The sequence below is a fragment of the Corvus brachyrhynchos genome, unplaced genomic scaffold (assembly GCF_000691975.1).
Source record: "Corvus brachyrhynchos isolate BGI_N302 unplaced genomic scaffold, ASM69197v1 scaffold100, whole genome shotgun sequence".
NCBI classification, from domain to species: Eukaryota; Metazoa; Chordata; class Aves; order Passeriformes; family Corvidae; genus Corvus; species Corvus brachyrhynchos.
Genome location: NW_008236230.1, coordinates 197,927 through 215,207, shown reverse-complemented (window position 1 = coordinate 215,207; position 17,281 = coordinate 197,927). Strand labels below are relative to the sequence as shown.

At 38.4% G+C, this 17,281-nt stretch overlaps 1 protein-coding gene across 1 annotated transcript in view; it reads right to left on the bottom strand.

Moving 5' to 3' along the window:
- Window positions 1-17,281, bottom strand: part of LOC103624240 — a 185,494-nt gene that overhangs the window by 98,802 nt on the left and 69,411 nt on the right. Inside the window, exons 13-14 of the mRNA XM_017746911.1 lie at window positions 13,739-13,821; window positions 9,847-9,986 (exon numbers count right to left, since the gene is read on the bottom strand). Of these exons, the coding sequence (XP_017602400.1) occupies window positions 9,847-9,986; window positions 13,739-13,821 (223 nt within the window). The remainder of the gene's footprint in view (window positions 1-9,846; window positions 9,987-13,738; window positions 13,822-17,281) is intronic.

Sequence of the window (17,281 nt, the reverse complement as noted above, 5' to 3'; positions counted from 1 at the left end):
TGGAATGCAGTCCCTATTCTTGAAGCCTGGCAGTGTTTCCAAAGTTAGAAATGACCATAAACCCTTGAAATATTGTTGGTATCTCCAGGGCCTGATCCAAAGCCCAATGAAGGCAAATGGGAAGATTCCACATGGCCTCAGTTTTGTGTGGGCCAGGCTTAAAATATTACTTCCCTTGCCACTTGATTTCATAGTTCAGAATTTCTCACGTTGTCCATGCCATACCTCATTGAATTTGCCATTCACTCATCTTTTCTTCTACCGTTAATTTTTGTTAGAAAAATGCAGATCTGGAAATCTTTAGGACAATAATTAGCACAGTAGGTTAAATGGACTCAGTGCTTTAGATAAAGAGGATACTCTAATAAACAGAGCTTTTAATGTAACATGTTTCCACACTAATACACAGGAGAGAACCTACCACTGGGACACCAGTCTGCTGTACACTGCTTTGAAAACTGTCTCCTAGAATTAATTCAGACTGATTAGCATAGCATGGATGCATTCACCTGGGGAACTAACTAAAAATAATAGCCAATTTACAAATGAACTAGAGTAGGCTTTTTAATCTCCCATGACTCCACAGATCGGTGGCAGAGTCACATCTCTGTGACTGCCACACAGCTGGTGTTAAGCTTTTGGGGATACACAATCAAAAGGAATTGCTGGAAGGCACTGAGATGCTGGGTAGAGCCATTCCTCGGCCAACTGTTTGGACAGTCCTGCTATGATGACAATATCAGTCTTAGGGACTGGTTAAAAATACCGAGGAAGCATATTTCCATCTAAAGCCACTAGATGACCATTTGATTTCCAGGATCAGTTATTGACTTTCTTTCAGGACCACAAATCTGGAAATCCAGTATTTATTCAGTGTTAATCTTCAGGAAAAAATACAGGCATTCTGGGTTTTAAACCTTTACTTTATCATATCTGGGTTTTTTTCTGAAAGCTGAGGCGTAAGAGAGACACTACCACCGAGGAGATGCTGGTTCTTATAACTATCCCAGGGAAAACTGGAAAGTGTTTTTATGTGTTTATGTATATAGGGCATGTACAGATAGGGAAGTGTTTCTCCATATGCACTGTGCAGGATGGTGAAATGCGTGATAAACTGGACTGAATACATATCTTTCACCCTCTGACATTTTGTAGGTCAAACTCCATATCTGATGTATGTATTTTTAGCGAGAAAGGCATATTCTAAGAGACAAGAGAATCCTTTAGTTCCTCAGAATTCCTGGCACATCTAAGGCTAAATTGAATATTTGTGGTATGAACATACATCCAAGTGTCTTTTAGAAGATGAGGATCATGATACAATGTTTTGAAACAGAAATTATTCCAACTTTGAAATATTATAACTTACCAAGCAACCAAAGATGCTCAAAGGCTCCTGTGCTACATTTAACCGAGATGCAAGGCAAATAAAAACAGACAGTTATCCAGCATAAAATGATACACATAATGGTTAAGGGTGGCATTGTTTCCTCTACATAAAGCAAGCTTCAAAGGGAAAAGTAATTTTTGGATTAATGGGCAAACAATGCAGAACAAATTACATTAGTAGTTAGTTAAAAGCTCTGTAAAATAGCTTGCCCTCTATTTCTGAGTAATGGGACTGATGAAGGAATGGGATTTTTTTTTCCATCCCCAACTCTCTTCCCCTGCAGTGGTTTAGACTGGAGAATTAACAGCCAGGAAGAGCATCTCTTCACATTGTGAGAAAGACGTAGCATTCAGTACAGCTGCAAGAAAGAATAGCTGAACCAGGAGTTTCACCACTGTTAATTCCATAAAACAGTCTGGCATGTTTTCAGTCATTAGCCCTCAGCAGATACCTAAACCAAAAACTGGGATAAATCTAGATACCAGGCTGAAAAGCTTATGAAGACAAAGTACACCAGAGGATTACCTAGTCTGTTCAAAAACTAAGTTCAAGACAGTGATTCACACTGTCACAAGAATTAAGCATGACGACTGTAAATTCCTCACTGGCTGGACTTCCTCTTAAATCACAGGGCAGATAGATGGCATTTTATTCAGAATTTTGTAACCAGACTCCCAAACCTGGCAGTTTGGTTTGAATATTCAGATCCAAGGCCAGGCAAATGGCAGATCCTCTCTGCTGTCTCCAATTCACCTTCCTCATCTCCACCCTACCCAAATTTGACTTTGCCAGAGAGGGAGATGCTGTATTTTTACCCAAAGAAGGACAAAATAGAACGCAAGAGATATTGGTTCCACTACGTGATTGAGGAGGAGCATGTTGACTGTCATCCACACTTTTATCATCAGCTCTGAAATAAGAAACAAGAGTCACAGTAAACAAGGCCTACATTTGCCCAAAGTTTTCTGCTCTTTTCAGCTTCACCATTACAGGCTTCTTGTTTCCACCCTTTGTGAAGCATCTCAATTTGTACTGAAAACCTGTAAAAGCAGAAACCCTGCTAACTTCTCTGGCTGTTTTGTCACACATCACTGTATATTTAATAATAATTATGCCTCTGCCGAGGTATTTCATTCTGATAAAATCAGAACTATCCCACTAGGATCTTCAGCTACTTATTCATTTTGCTACAGGCTACAACAGAAAGACTTAGAGAATTTACTGAAATAACAAAGTCATTTTACATACATATGGTCTATGCTTCTGTGCCACAGCAGTGACAGATAAAAAGCAGCAATCTATCATATTTTTCTCTCCACACTGTACTCAATAGGATCCTAAGTGTGGTACCTATTTTGCTACTAATGCACATGTATAACTCCCACTTATTTACTGTAGTGCCCTGAAGATGTGACAGTTAGCTATGTAATGCACTTATTATTTTTATTCATTCTATTCATTAGAGATGACCATGTATGGCACACTTATAGCTTCGCTTTTCTCCACTAGTCATCAGTAATGTCATCTTTTCTAGCTCATGAAAACAAAATGTTTATTAAATGACAAACAACAACCACATCTCTCCCGACTCGACATTTCACAGCCAGTTTCCCAAGTCCTTTCCCATTCTCCTATGAGTCTGAGCAAACCAAAGGGCAATTCAGCTAGGTCAAAAAGTGTTTTTGTGCTGAGCAGGAATCCAAGCTGAATTGTGTGAAATGCCTGTGAGAGAGAAAAGCTGGCTGTGCTCTCTAGAAGGTATTTTGACTGCACTCATGGCAAAGGCTCCAACAACATTGTGAGTCCACATTGCTTGGTAACTGGAGACTCAGCATTCCCCATATTTAAGAAGATAAATTAGCAATTTATTGTCAAAGAGCTGCATGGTAGTCATACACAGTTTTCCCCCTACTATTACCAAATTTGAACCATATTTTTTTACTTTTACCAGACAAGAATTCTGCAAGATGGAGGAAACGAGCAGAAAGTGTGTTTTGGCGGGCAATTATGAACGCACAATCCTGGAGAGGTCTAGGTCAAACTGTGAACTGCTCCAGCACTAGGGAGCATCTTCCCTGCTCTTTCAGCCCCATTACTCATAATCAGATGGCAAGTACACAATTCCCTTGACAAGATCTCTAGGAAAACTTTGTACTGAAGTTGCTCCATGACTGAGCTCACTACTCGTTTCTGCTCAAGAACATTAAAGCCAGCAGAAAAGAAAAAAAGGAACACCAACCAAACAGACAAACATCTCCCTAAGGTAAGTGTAGTTGTAACTGATCAGTCACTGATGACTCTCAACTGACACTCTCAACTGATTTTTTGTATCACTAGTTTCTCTTCTCAATTGCTAGAGGCCCTCTCTCAGCTGGTGGAGTTCTGCAGGTCTGGAACCTGCAGGAGGAAAGGCATTGGCTCTCAACTCTTTCTCTCACCCTGAACAGATAAATAAAATTATAATAATGTATAATTGCATTAAGTCCATAGGTAACTGCAATAGCACACGTTTTCCATCACCATAAGAATATCAAACCCTGGCAAAATTAAGAGTGTGCATAGATATTGGAGGGCTTTGCAAAAGATTCCCAGAGAAAACAGTTCTTAGCAAAGACTCATGTTTCATGTATTTTCAATCCTTAGAAGTTTGTTTCCCATCTTTCTTCCCACCAGTTTAGATTAATTTTGAAATAAATTTTTGTTGATTTCAAATTTGTTTCCAAACACTTTATTTCTCATTCAATTTTCATTGGCAAAATTTTACCACAATGAACCAGAACAGGGAAATAATTCTTCCATTGCACAAGAGAAAAAAGAAATGAAATCTCTGAATATGTGCAGTTCATTGGAATTTGCCCAATTAAGAATTACATTATATAATAAAAGAAGAAACTGACAGCTTCAGAAAAATTAGATTGCATAGGAAAGATGCCATAGTCATATTAAATGATTTGTCCATAGAATTATTTTCCAAAATGTAAACTTCTCCTCTAACAGAAAAATCATCCATGAAACCAAGACTAAAGCAAAAAGTCCACAGAAATATGTACTGGTCTGCTGTAAAACTCAATCCTCAAAGATTTGAGAACATGTACCAAACACCACCTAATACCTGAATATGTTAAAAAAACCCAAACCAAACAAAAACATGAGTTGTGTACTGCTGAGACTTGCCTACAAAAAAAAGTCCCACAAAGATTCCAGAATCAGGGAATTGTGCTCACACAACTAAATAACGTGAAAGATTTGAAAGCATTCAAAGAAAACAGTGGGACTTCTGATTTCTCCTAAGAGTTCAAGCTTGGCCTGCCTTTGTTTATATTTCAAAATGGCATTAGAAACAATGAAACAGGGTTTAGGTGGACTATCAGAAGTTACTGAGAAATTTTTAAAAGATTAACACTTTTTAAAGCAAGCAATAAAGGGTTATTCTGCTTTTCACAAAGGAAGTTGAATGTCCGCTCTTAATGGCAATATTTTATATATGGTGCATGAAAGAGATCCTACAAGAGCAGCTATAAAAAACTGGTAAAATTTGACCTTTGATTTTAGGTAAATGTTACATATTTGAATAAAAGGTTGCATTTAAAAGCAGCCACAGAATTTTTTTTTTTTTTTTTTTTTTTTTACTTTAGGAAAGCTCAAGGGACAATCGAGGGAAATTTTTTAATAGGCAACACTAATTTTGAACAAATTCAAAACACTCAGACAAGGATTTTCCTCTAACGTAGGATTCATCACCCTCCTAACTTGGTATAAATTCAATCTGTTCTATTTGTATGACATAAACAACAAGCAGTTTCACAGGAATGAGGAAAACCATATGTGAAGGTGTTTTAAAAAGCACAACAGGGAATACACCAAGCAAAGAAGCATCTGCATTTATTTCAATGTCAAATCACATGTGTATTATAAAGGGAAAGTTTATTGTCTTTATATAAAAAACAAATTTACTGTATTGTGCTCTTTACCGTTAACTCTTCCTGCCCCTCAGTATCCTTCTCGAGTTGGAAGAAAAAAATTAATAAAAATCATGAAGTCTACAGGTGCTGAGGCAGGTTTTTAAAGGGGTTCAACCTTGTTCACCCTACCCAGGCTGTCCCATGCCTGCCAAGAGCCTGCTTTGTCCTCTCCCTCTGCTTGCTACCTCTCTTGAACAAGGGCTGCATCTGCTTCTGACGGGTGTATGTGAGAAACAAAGCCTGGCCCAATGCCCTGGATTCCAGAAATGCAAGAATGTGACTCTAGATAGGATTTATTTCTGATTGATGCCTGTGTGAAACGGGACACCAGCCTGTCTCCTGCATCAAGATGCTGTCTGGTCCTGCACTGGTGCTGGACTGACCAGCCTGCAACCAAGCCACCCTGAGCAACACATGGCACTGCTGCGTGGGGTACTGGGTACTCCCCCCCCAAAAGGCAGTGCCCTACAATTAATTGGTTTTATAGAAGTTGGCCAGAGTCAGCTTAACACATTTGGAGTTGAGGAGAAAATATTTCAAAGCAGCATTTAGCCTGGGTATGAGCTACAGGCACGTTGTTAAAAAGCTAATTACACGGAGACAAAGGATGATCGTTACTTTTATATTAGTGTGTAATATTAACCCTTGAGAGCTGTGTTTGATGATAAGTTGTTGGCAATTGAAACTGCTAGTATTTATATCTAAACTCAAGCCTGAAGATTCCAAAAGTCACAGAAAGTGTATATGTCATTATCTTTTTTTTGTATTAAGAAAATGGAGGTTTTTGAAATCTGGGGTCTTTTTCACATCTCCTCTAGAACTATATATAAAAAGCAATGTTAAAACATTGAAGCATTGAAATTATTTCCCACATCTGGTTTTTTATGCATGTTCAGGAAATCTGGCTTTACGGTGACAAATAGTCATCAAGAACATTTTTTTTCTCAAATTTTGCTAGTTTCAGGGAATAGAAGAAGAGAGCTAGAGAGCTTCTGACAGCAGGTTTTGGGCTGCAAAGTCAAAATTCCTCCAAACTTTCCTCCTTTTCTCTCAAGGTTACAGATCTCACCTGTATTATTCAGACAATAGTCACAAATGATATTGATCTTCTGTTGCAGGTTGTACAGGCTTTTAGCTCCAGGAACTTAAATCTCAGAGAGTGGAGGTTCAGTGATGCTGTGGTGCAAGGCAAGGTCCTGGGGTGGGCTCTCCAGGAAGGTGAGCAAAGCACTTGGTGAGCATCTAGCATCTACCAGGCTGTGACTGCAGCTGACCACCTCAGCAGCACGGATGGCCCTGCAATATGTGACCACTTTTGTCTGTTTTCTTAACCTCTTTGCCCTCACCTTATCTTTCAGATTCATCCTACTCAGCCTCAACTGGACCCAAGCAAAAGCTTGCTGCTCTCAGCAAGGCTGTGCGTGGGCACAGTGGGAGAATCACTCGTGTAGGCTGCAAGATCGAAGCTGAAGCCTGTGGGCTTCTGCAGCCAAAATGGTCTTTTTATTACATATGTGTATAATGCCCACTGTAAGGAGGTTTGACTATGGCCTACGGATGTGAGACACCACTGTCAAATTAATATAAATGGAAAAGGACAAGCATGCTATAGCAATGGAAACAAAACAAAACAAAAAAATCACAATTATCAGAAAAATATTTGTGATCACAAAAGAATATCTTGCTCATACTCACCAATCTCCCCTTTGGCAAGCCTTAAAAGAGAAGAGAATATGAGAGAAAGAAAAGAAGAGAGAAAAATCATGGGGAGAGGCAAGGAGTGGGGGGGGAAGAGAGAGACTGAGACAGTGGATACTTTTAACTTGTCACAGTACAACACTAGCTTTTAATTAATACAGGGTATGTACAACTTTGAAGACTGTTGGTCATGCAGTATTTTATGATAAATACATTTTATGGGATTTTTTTTTTAAGAGGATTTTGTAAAATAACCTAGCCCAATAAATGATTTACCAGCTGCAATAAAAGATCAAGGAAATTGCTCAGATTGCATCTTGGAGCATCTAAAACTCTGAAGTTTATGGAGATCTAAGCTGCCCCCAGATCTACAGTGCTATTAAAAATTTTTGTAGTAGCTAATTATCTTGCATTGCATTTTTTAAAAGGTAGCAATTGTAGTAGAGAGGAAGGTCTGGAAACAGACAAAGAGGAGTTGATGTCCTTTGATGGAGAAAGTAAGACAGAAGGAAAGGAGGAGAGAGACAGAAGTGAGCAACAATTGAAACATCATGCTGGTATAGTAACAAATGGAATTAACAGCTCACAAGGTATCAGATTTCTGGGGAAATTACCTGAATTAACTCTATGTTTTAAAAATATATTATTAAGGACACATTGTTTACATGGCATGCTATGTGTAATACCTATATTACTTGACCAAGAATGGAGTAATTTGATTTTCCTATTTTTTTTTCTTTATGATAAATATGATGACCGCAAGTGAAGAAGAAAGCAAAGATATTCCCTCCCTCTAAATTCTGTTTTGTTCTAACCTCATGGGAGCTGAACATAACAAATAAGAAAATAAAGCAAGAACTGGTCCTTATTTCCAACAGGATGACAGATACAGTAAATAGAATGGCATATTGAAATAACAAGATGATGGCCTCACCTAGGACAGGCAGCACCCTGACACAGGCCTTGTTTCCTTTGTTTTGTACCAGGAAGATCCGGTTCATGCCCTGTAAATTCCTGTGCTTGAATATAACTCTGCCTGCCCTGGCAAATTCAGTGTCCCTGCAGGCATGGGGCTCAGGGACAGCTGAGCTGCCTAAGAAAGGACAAAGAAAAGAAATAGAAAAGGAAATGGAAGAAAAAGCAGTAATTTTTTCCTCTTTCCCAAATCAGAAGGCAAGGTGCATGGCAACTGAAACAAGAGCTTATCCCCTCTGCTCCTCCAGATACCTTGTGCAATCACAAAGGCCACGGGCTTGAAAGCCCGGGACCAGGCTGATATGGGTGGAGTTGGGCCCCTTTCCCAACACTTTCAAGCTGCACAACTTTGGAAAGAATAAAGGATCAATGCTGCTGACTTTAAAGGTAGACAGAACCACAGAATGGTTTACGTTAGGAGGGACCTTAAAAGCCATTTAGTTGCAAACCCTCTGCCATGAGCAGGGACACCTTCCACCAGACGGTTCAGGGCTCCCTCCAACCTGGCCTTGAACGTTTCCAGGGATGGGACATATACAATTAAATATTAATTTTATCACTGTAACTCTACAAGACACGGAAGAGAGAAAGTGAAGTTCACCACTACAGAAAGCAAGCACCTTGAGATAGATAATTGATGATAATTTGGTTAATTTTATTTGAAAATTGAGGTAGGTAAAACGAAACAGTGGGAGCTGGCAAGGATATTTGGATGAGCACTGCTACTCTAAAATCTATTCTTATATTATGGCCAGGATGGGGGGAGTCCTTAATTGTCCAAAATAACCATAATTAATTCAGCAGAATTATGAAAGCCTAATTATATGAGTGTGTGTTATTTTTCTACCTGATTTCTGCCTTCTGCAGCACTCAGGGTCAATCACCTCTAGGGCTGAATGCAGATTACTACGGTGAAAATGCATTCTGTGTCTGTAAGGTCTTTACCTGACTTCCTGCAAATTTTAAAGGCACCAAGTGAATGTGGCAAGTGAGAGCAGGGCACAGACAGCACTAGTGAGGTTGAAGGCTGCTTGGCTTGCCTGTGAGATAATCCTGTCTCATGTTTTGATAGGGAAGTAATTTAAAACTAAATTTTCACAGACATACACCCTATTCTGATGTTTGTTTTCTGGATGCTTTATTTGAAACTCTAGGGGCTGATTTGCAGAAGATCATGGGTGCCAGAAATGTACACCTGGGTTTTGAATATTCAAAGCACAATAGGGAGCTATATGAAATATTATCAGATCATTTCATTTAGTGCAGGATTGGGTCTTCATTGTTTTTTACTAATTACAAATAACTGTCCAACTTTTGCAATTACCTAGATGAAATTCCAGGAAATATAATTATAAGTAAATGAAAAGATTTCATTTTGATGTAGCCTTTTTAATTTCACTTTAATTTATCTATTCATTTTAAGTCATTCCCCATATGTGTATTTTATTACAGAGAACAGTAATAATATTTAAAGTAACATCCAGAAAAGGTAGTGTATTGCTCTTAAAATGCTGAAAAGATTATGGTAGAAATCATCTTGCCTTTATTTCCCTGACACAGCTTCTCAAAACAATGCAGCAATGTCAAAATTGCATTCTCAGACAAAAAGTGCTTCCAATTTTTTTAACTCAACTTCAATCATAAATATTACTAAGAAGTCAAAAGAAAATCCATGGGGGTTTTCTGGTTCAGGGTTTTTTTTTGGTTTTCGGGGGTTTTTTTAGCCTAATAACTTTCATCTAAATGTAGATACCTCTGTAATACACGTATAGCAAGACAAACTTTTGGATTGTGAAACTATTTGATGCTGAGATCACTTACCACACAGAAAAGGTATATTTCTCCAAGTCTTCCAAATAAAAATTGCTCTCTGTGGATGTTTTCCCTTCTTCTCGGTTGTCATTGTTCTCAGGACCTGATTTTTCTTCATAACATTGGGCAGGTGGGTTATTCCAGCTGACCTTTAAATGAAAAGAAGAAACAAATTAGAATACTAAGGTAATCAGCTGAAAACAGCTAGCAAAGTAAGAGGTGCCAGCTTCTCTGAATTCTAGCTCTGTTTTCACTCTATAACAAACGTGGGAACCAGCAGTGGCAAAGTTGGCTCAAAACACTTTGAATAGACTAGCCTATTTCAGTTGGAAGGGACCTACAACAAACATCTGTGTTCCAGTTCAGGGCTGACCAAAAGTTAAAGATGCTGTTAAGAACATTGTCCAAATGCCTCTTAAACACTGACAGGCTGGGGGCATCAACTACCTCTCTAAGTAGATTACAGGCTTTTGGCCACCCTCTAAATAAAAAATTGCTTCCTGCTGTCCAGTCTGAACCTCCCCTGGTGCATACATGCCCTGTCACTGGGGACCAGCAAGAAGACCTCAGCACCTCCTTTTCCACTTTCCCTCCCCAGGAAGCTGTAGAGAACAACAAGGTTCCCCTGAGACTCCTTTTCTCCAAGCTAGACAAGTCCTCAGCCACTCCTGACAGGACATGCCTTCCACCCCCACATTTTCCCCTCCTCTGGACACATCCAAAAGACCTTTACAACCTTCTAAAATCCTGGGGCCTGGAGCTGCACACAGATTATTTTTCTGTGAATTGATTTATGGTCCTATAAGGCTGTGGTTTGACAAACCCTCTCAAGGAGATGCAAGCTCACGGTGATACCAGCAGTCAGTCAGTCTTCCTATATGTGCTAGTTTTTTCCTGTGTGGCACACCACACTCCGTCAGTGCAAAAATCTGGACATGTACATAGTAAGCCATATGGAGGGAACTGATCTGGGAATGGAATTAATACTGTTTGGCTTCTCTTTTTTTCTTTTTCTTTAATTAACTGTGTTAGCTCTCAGCTGGACCCATTCTTATCCAGGCCACCCTTCCCTGGTTGCCAGCACAAAGGAGAGGGACAGTACTGTATCTTTCAGTGCTGGTGATAGTTTAAATAAACTACCCTTTGAGCTACAAAGTAGAGAATCCTGATGTGTGCTCATCCCTGGAATAACAACTTTGCATGCACAGGGTCTGATTCAGCACTGCATCACCTCTCTGAATTAATTGCCAGATTCCCTGGATGTCTGGCATTATCGCCCCTGGACAGAAAGCCAAACATCACTTCCACCAAGAGACACAATGAAGTTGTAATTTACCAGACAAACATCTGCAGGTGACTGCAACAAAGATATCTATTAATACCTTCCCAGGCACAAAACCAAACTCTAAAGGGTTTGTTAACATTTAGTGAACAAGTCCAGAGAGGACAAGGGGAGGGATGCATTGTTGCAGTCACATCACTTTACTCTTTGTTAATTAGGCAAACTACAAAGATTTTTTTTTTTTTTACTCTGTAAACCATTCTGCTCTAAAAGGTAAATTTGTATTCTGAATCTTGGATTACACAGATCTCGTGCACATTTTGAATTTCAGCCACGTGACTGTCCAGCCTTATTCCCTAGAAGTCAAGGTTTCAGAATGGGTAGTGTGTACAAGGTACCTTTCTTGCACTGACATTGTCTCCATGAAACTATTCCTGTGCAAAGCAGATGTAAAGACATTATTAGGGACACAAATCCTAAAGGTGTTAAAGAGTATTACGAGTTAATTTCTCTGAGACTGTGTTTGCTCTTTTCTGAGGTACAAAAAGCAGAAACTAGTCATCGGCATGAGGATGGCATTATAACCACAGAATATATTTTACTTCTCTCAGAAATCACTGACCATGAGCATTCTCTCTTTTATTGCTCCATTCAATATCGTAATAGATGCAGTGGTTTGCACACTCGTTATAACACAGGTTAAGTTGTTGCTAATGCCCACCACTCAGAATACACTCAGTGAGAGACCACTTGCAACTCTAGCATAGATGAATTTGGGGGCAGGGAGGGCAAAGCAGAGACATCCCCAAAAAGTTGAGATCAGACTCAAAGATCTTTCTGATTCCTTTTACTACAAAAACCCCATAAATTTAAAATATCTGTTTACAAAAAGAAAGGGACTGTTGAGGAGTATGAACCAATACGTGTACTTCTGTCTTCTTCCTTGAGTCTTTTCTTTACATTTGTTATGGTTTCCTATATATGATTGTTAAGCAAAATTATTTTAGAAAATAGTATCCAGAGACACAAGTAGACCCTAATTATAGAAATCAGGCCAAATGCCTAAATCTTGAACATGCTAAAACAAGTCTCTCTCTGAATATTAGGGTACACTCATCCCATTAAAAATGAGGGGCCCTCACAACCTCTGAAAGGAGATTTCACATGCTCACATTTCTTTTGTGCAGAAGATTCTCGTAAGAGGCTCAGTTCAGAAATCTATCCAAACATGTCAATAACTGTAAGCTTGTGAGTCATTTCACTGAGTCCAAAGGGACTAGACAGTGCCGAATTACCCATGGGTTTATGCACCTCACTGAAACCAGGTCACTTTAATGTGGCTTTGAGAGCCACCCACAACTGAGGCTCCTATAAGACCATGACATTTTGTTCAAAGACATTGTGTTATTATGGGATTGTAGGAAATGAATTTCACTCTGCCACTCCCATGGGTTGGGTCGGGTTGCTTTGCCCATTACACCCTCTCCATTGGTCCTTAAATCATCCTTCCTGGAGATATATGGCTAAACACCCACACACATGCACACCTCAGTCTGCAGCTACATTTATATGTAACTCTGTTTTCTTCAAGTTATCGTTACCTTCCTGAAAAAGCAAATCACTTGGAAACTTAGACATTGAAAAGACAGGGAATTTCCAGTTGGCCAATCTGGTTTTGCTCACAAAATATAGATCATCACCCTACTGAAGTTAAAAGCTGCAATTATAATCCCCAGCCATTGAGTATTTGTGCTACACTAGTAGTCACACAAGTCTGTGGGTACTCTGACTACTGTGGTGATTTTTTTCCTATGGGCAATTAAAAGCATTAAAAATGCTTCAGAGTGTATCTAGAACAGGGTGAGACAAATTACCAGAATGATTAATTTGAATATTCATGTTTGCAGTTCATTCACCGCAGCCACGCTGATTTAAGGATAGAAGTGGAGCAACACTTACAGAGAAAAAATTGCAACTGTCATTGGAAAATACCTAATTTAATAATACAGTGCAGGGAGAAGCAATTTTTAGGAATACAGAGTCTTCTTTGTGTCTTAGTTCTCAGGATTTACATTAAATCTGAAAGTTTCGGTAGCATCTCACCCAGAAAGCATTGTCATGTTGCAGATAAAATTCCATGGTAACTTGCACTGATGACACAATATTTGTCCACAAATTAATGATGTCCTTGACCAGGATACTACAAATACCTATACTAAAAGCTTCTGATGGTAGAGGTCTTCTGCACAAATACACGAGAGCTTGAAGCTTATGGATGCTTAGGAAACCTATCTCGTGCTTACACATCACTGAAATAAAATTATCCAGCAGCTTGATCAAGCTTCTGTTGTTCAATTACTCAGTGGGCTTTTCTACTACTCCTTTGAAGTTTCATTGCTGGAGAGATTAGCTCCCTACAGACCTACACAGGAGACAGCAATACACCTGGACATGTGAAGCATTATTGTGGCTATAAAAAATTCACAGGGATAGATTAAAAAAGCACAACAACCTCAGCAAGCAAGCCCACAAATCATTCTCAAATGGCATACGTAGACGCTCCAATGGCTTCTCTGTGAGCTTTAAGTGAGATGGTGATGTTCATATCAAGACCAGTACCTTGTGATGGTCTCCTTGGACTTCCTTCAGCCAAAATGAACCACAGCGATTGTCTGCACTGCTGTGGCAATCTTGGCAATCATCTGTAATTTAAAAAAAAACCCAAACATTAATTATTTTTATATTAGCGCATAAGATAAAGCTCTGGAAAGGAAGCAGACGGGTTTTGGTCCCTCTCCCAACAAGATCCTGACTGACTTCAGGCTGATCATTTTTCCTCCTCCATCTGGGTTATAAATAGGTGGTTATTTCTCTCCTGATTTCTGAAAGTGTTAGTATGATAAATGCAGGGACCTGTGGTGTTGGAAATAAAAATTGCATAGACATAAAATGGGGGGAAAAGTAAAAATAAAGAAAGACTAGAAGACACAAGAAGAGTTACATGGGAGGGTATTTCAAACGCCCCAGGAAGTGTTCTTCAGAAGACAGAAGGTTAATTTTCTTATATGGACATAGCTGTGGATCAAGAATGAGGCACAAAGTGCTCGAATAAACTTTGCTTAGAAAACACAATTCACATGTCCCTCAAGCTCCTGAAAAGCAGTGACCTGTGGAATGAACAAAAATGTACTCCCACATCACAGCAAGCAGGGGTGTGGCAGAAATAAAGGTCTATATTACCCTTTTTAATGTATGACACATGGAGGATAAACCAAAAACACACTTAATAATGATTTCAAGTTTTTTCCTTTTAAGTTATTTTGAGTTCCACGTAGTAGAAGACAGTCAAGTGTATTTAAAATCATAGTACCGGTAGGATCTGCTCTTAGGTGTTACAGAGGTTGATACACAAGATATGCATATACAATGTCACAGTTTTAGGCCTGTGTATTTATGTGCACACCCATGGATATCTTTCTTACTTTCTACATATATATACACACAGGTACAGGTTGAACATTCATAGTGAAGGAGGGATTTACAGGTATTTATATCATCTGGGGAGAAAGAAGAGGTCTACTGAAATCAGTGAAACAGCATAAAATGCAGCTGCTGGGTGTGTCACGTGTGTGCACACACGCTGTTCAAACTGTGTCTATGTATTTGTGTATGGGATACGCATATGAACCCATAAACATACATTAAAATATAAATACACCTTTGTAAAGATGGTTCCTGTGGTTTTCTTTGTTTAATTTTTCTTCTTCCTCCCCCCCACAGTATACAAAAATGGGTTTCCAAACAGTCTTGCTGAAATGATGAATATTTTAACAATGTTTTTGGAGTCAAAGGAACAAAGCAGTAATTATCTTGGCAAAAAAAAATGGGACAATAAAAAGAATAAAGAAAACAATAATATTCTACATTTAAGAAATGGGAGGGAGAAGGAACTCAAGTCTGTTATTTAATCATGACATGCTCTTTTTATATTTTATTTGTAAGGCTCTGAATGCTCTTTTCTTTCTATACCAGTGAGCTCATTACTTTAATTCCTCATAGATTTCTCTGAACAATTTTTGCTAAGTAAAAACACAGTGTAATTCTTCAATGGCTGTAATAGTAAGAAGCTGCTCAAATTAAAGATCAATAAAAAGTACAGAAAAAATCTGTATGGAAATAAATAAATAAAAGAGAGGATGGGAAATGCCTGCAATTAGACAGGATGAAAAATCTAAAAAGAAATTAAATTTAGTTGTAATACATTTCCCATTCTTTTCTTCATGAAAATTACTACTGAAGTGGTTTTTTTTCCTGTAATTTAAATGTTAAGCTGCCAGATGTGTGTCTCATGCTTGAAGAGTTGAAGCTTTGCATTATTTAGCATATTAAGATTCACAGAATTTAAAAAAGGGCTCCTTTATTGCCTGGAGGTTCTAATTAAGTAAACCTTAGCCTGGTACATTTAAAACTTGCAATACAAGAGATTTTACTTCCTTTTTTTTTCTCAGTAGCCAAATCTCATCAATATAATAAATATGGAAAATACTTAAGATGATACAATTTTTCTTTGGCTTGAGGAATTAAACCTATCTATTATTTTAAGAAGTTTTTAATAGAGGCCAGCAATCAGAAAGACATTTAAAGACTCCAGTCTGCTTTTTAATCATAGGAGTTGCTCTTACTTAGAGGTGGGGGGGAGGGAATGCGTCTTATAAAACTGAGCTGTGTAGAAATTGTTTCTTCCACATGCAAAAAACAAAGCAGTTCTGAGAAACAAGAACCACATAGTTCTTTATTATTAAATTGCATTTTACTTTTTTATAACTTTTTGTAATTGACCACAGAAAACTAATAAAGCATTAATTAGCTGTGCTATCAGCAATTTGTTCATTGAAGGAGTGGGATTGCTGCATCAGAAACTGTAATAGCATAGAAATTCCTTTGACATACAGTACCCATAAATCATACCTTAAATACAGTTATTTTTGCCATTTTAGAAAATGTCAAAGGTGTCAACTTTGTCCAAATATAACACTTAGCAGTGACTATTTTAGTAAATTGACTCAAAATACATTTTGTTCCCTGACAGGGGAACATAATATCATTCATGATAAAAATGAACAATTTGAGGAGAAGAAAACAATACCAAGAAAGGATGATCAAAAACAGGTATCATAGCTGTGATAAAGGCACAGTGGAAGATGTAGACTCTCTGTTAATAGGTTTATTTGGAAGTCAAGAAACATATGCATAAAAGCAGGAAAATATGATTACACCAGGGCATGGAAAAGACAATAAGATTCTTAATCCAAAGTTATAAATCTGTGATCAGCTATTAACAAGAAATCCAGCAGAATAATTTAAGTGTCTACATTCTTATAAGACAAATAGGAAAAATAGGGTGGCATTTTTTCCCACCCTTGTGGAATGGGCATGACAATAGTAATGTCTGGATTTGGAAAATCATGGCAGTATGAAGGTTATTTCCAGACCTTGACAATGCTGAGTGCAGTCATTTCTGGGTGATATTAAGCCCTAGCCAAATAGTTTAGATACCAAGGAATACAAAGAAAGGGTTACCCGTACAAAATCCCTGAGTTCCACTGGCACCTATGTTTTTAAAATACCATGGAGAGATGTTGGAAACAAAAATATTATTGGTACCCTGTTACCTTTTTCCACAACAGCCTTCTCAAGGCAATAGCCAAGCATAATAGCATGACCTTTAAAATTAGAGAGTATCTTACTGCTTCCTAACCCTTGCAGAATAAAACTTAATCATTTTTTACCCTCTGCATTCAGTCTGGAAGTTGTCATGTTTGGTTATGTATTCTGTAATAAGTACTGTGGTGCAACAGGAGTCAACTGGTAGAATGAAACCAAGGGCTGGGGAGACACCACTGAACAGTGGGAACCCCACTGTGTGTTGAAGATTTCATGTAAGACCAGGTTTTTGGTCTGGTCCTGGTAACTGATAGCCCATTAATACCTGATACACACATCTGAAGCACATCCCCTTGCTCAGCTTCACCCTAAATGCATATAGGGCTGATACTGTGAAATATTTATTATTTATGTATGGGGGGCATGGGGAGTCTAAAAGATTTTTTTTAAATATGAACAAAAAGAAATAGCAGAGCTAGGAAATTACCTTACAGAAGT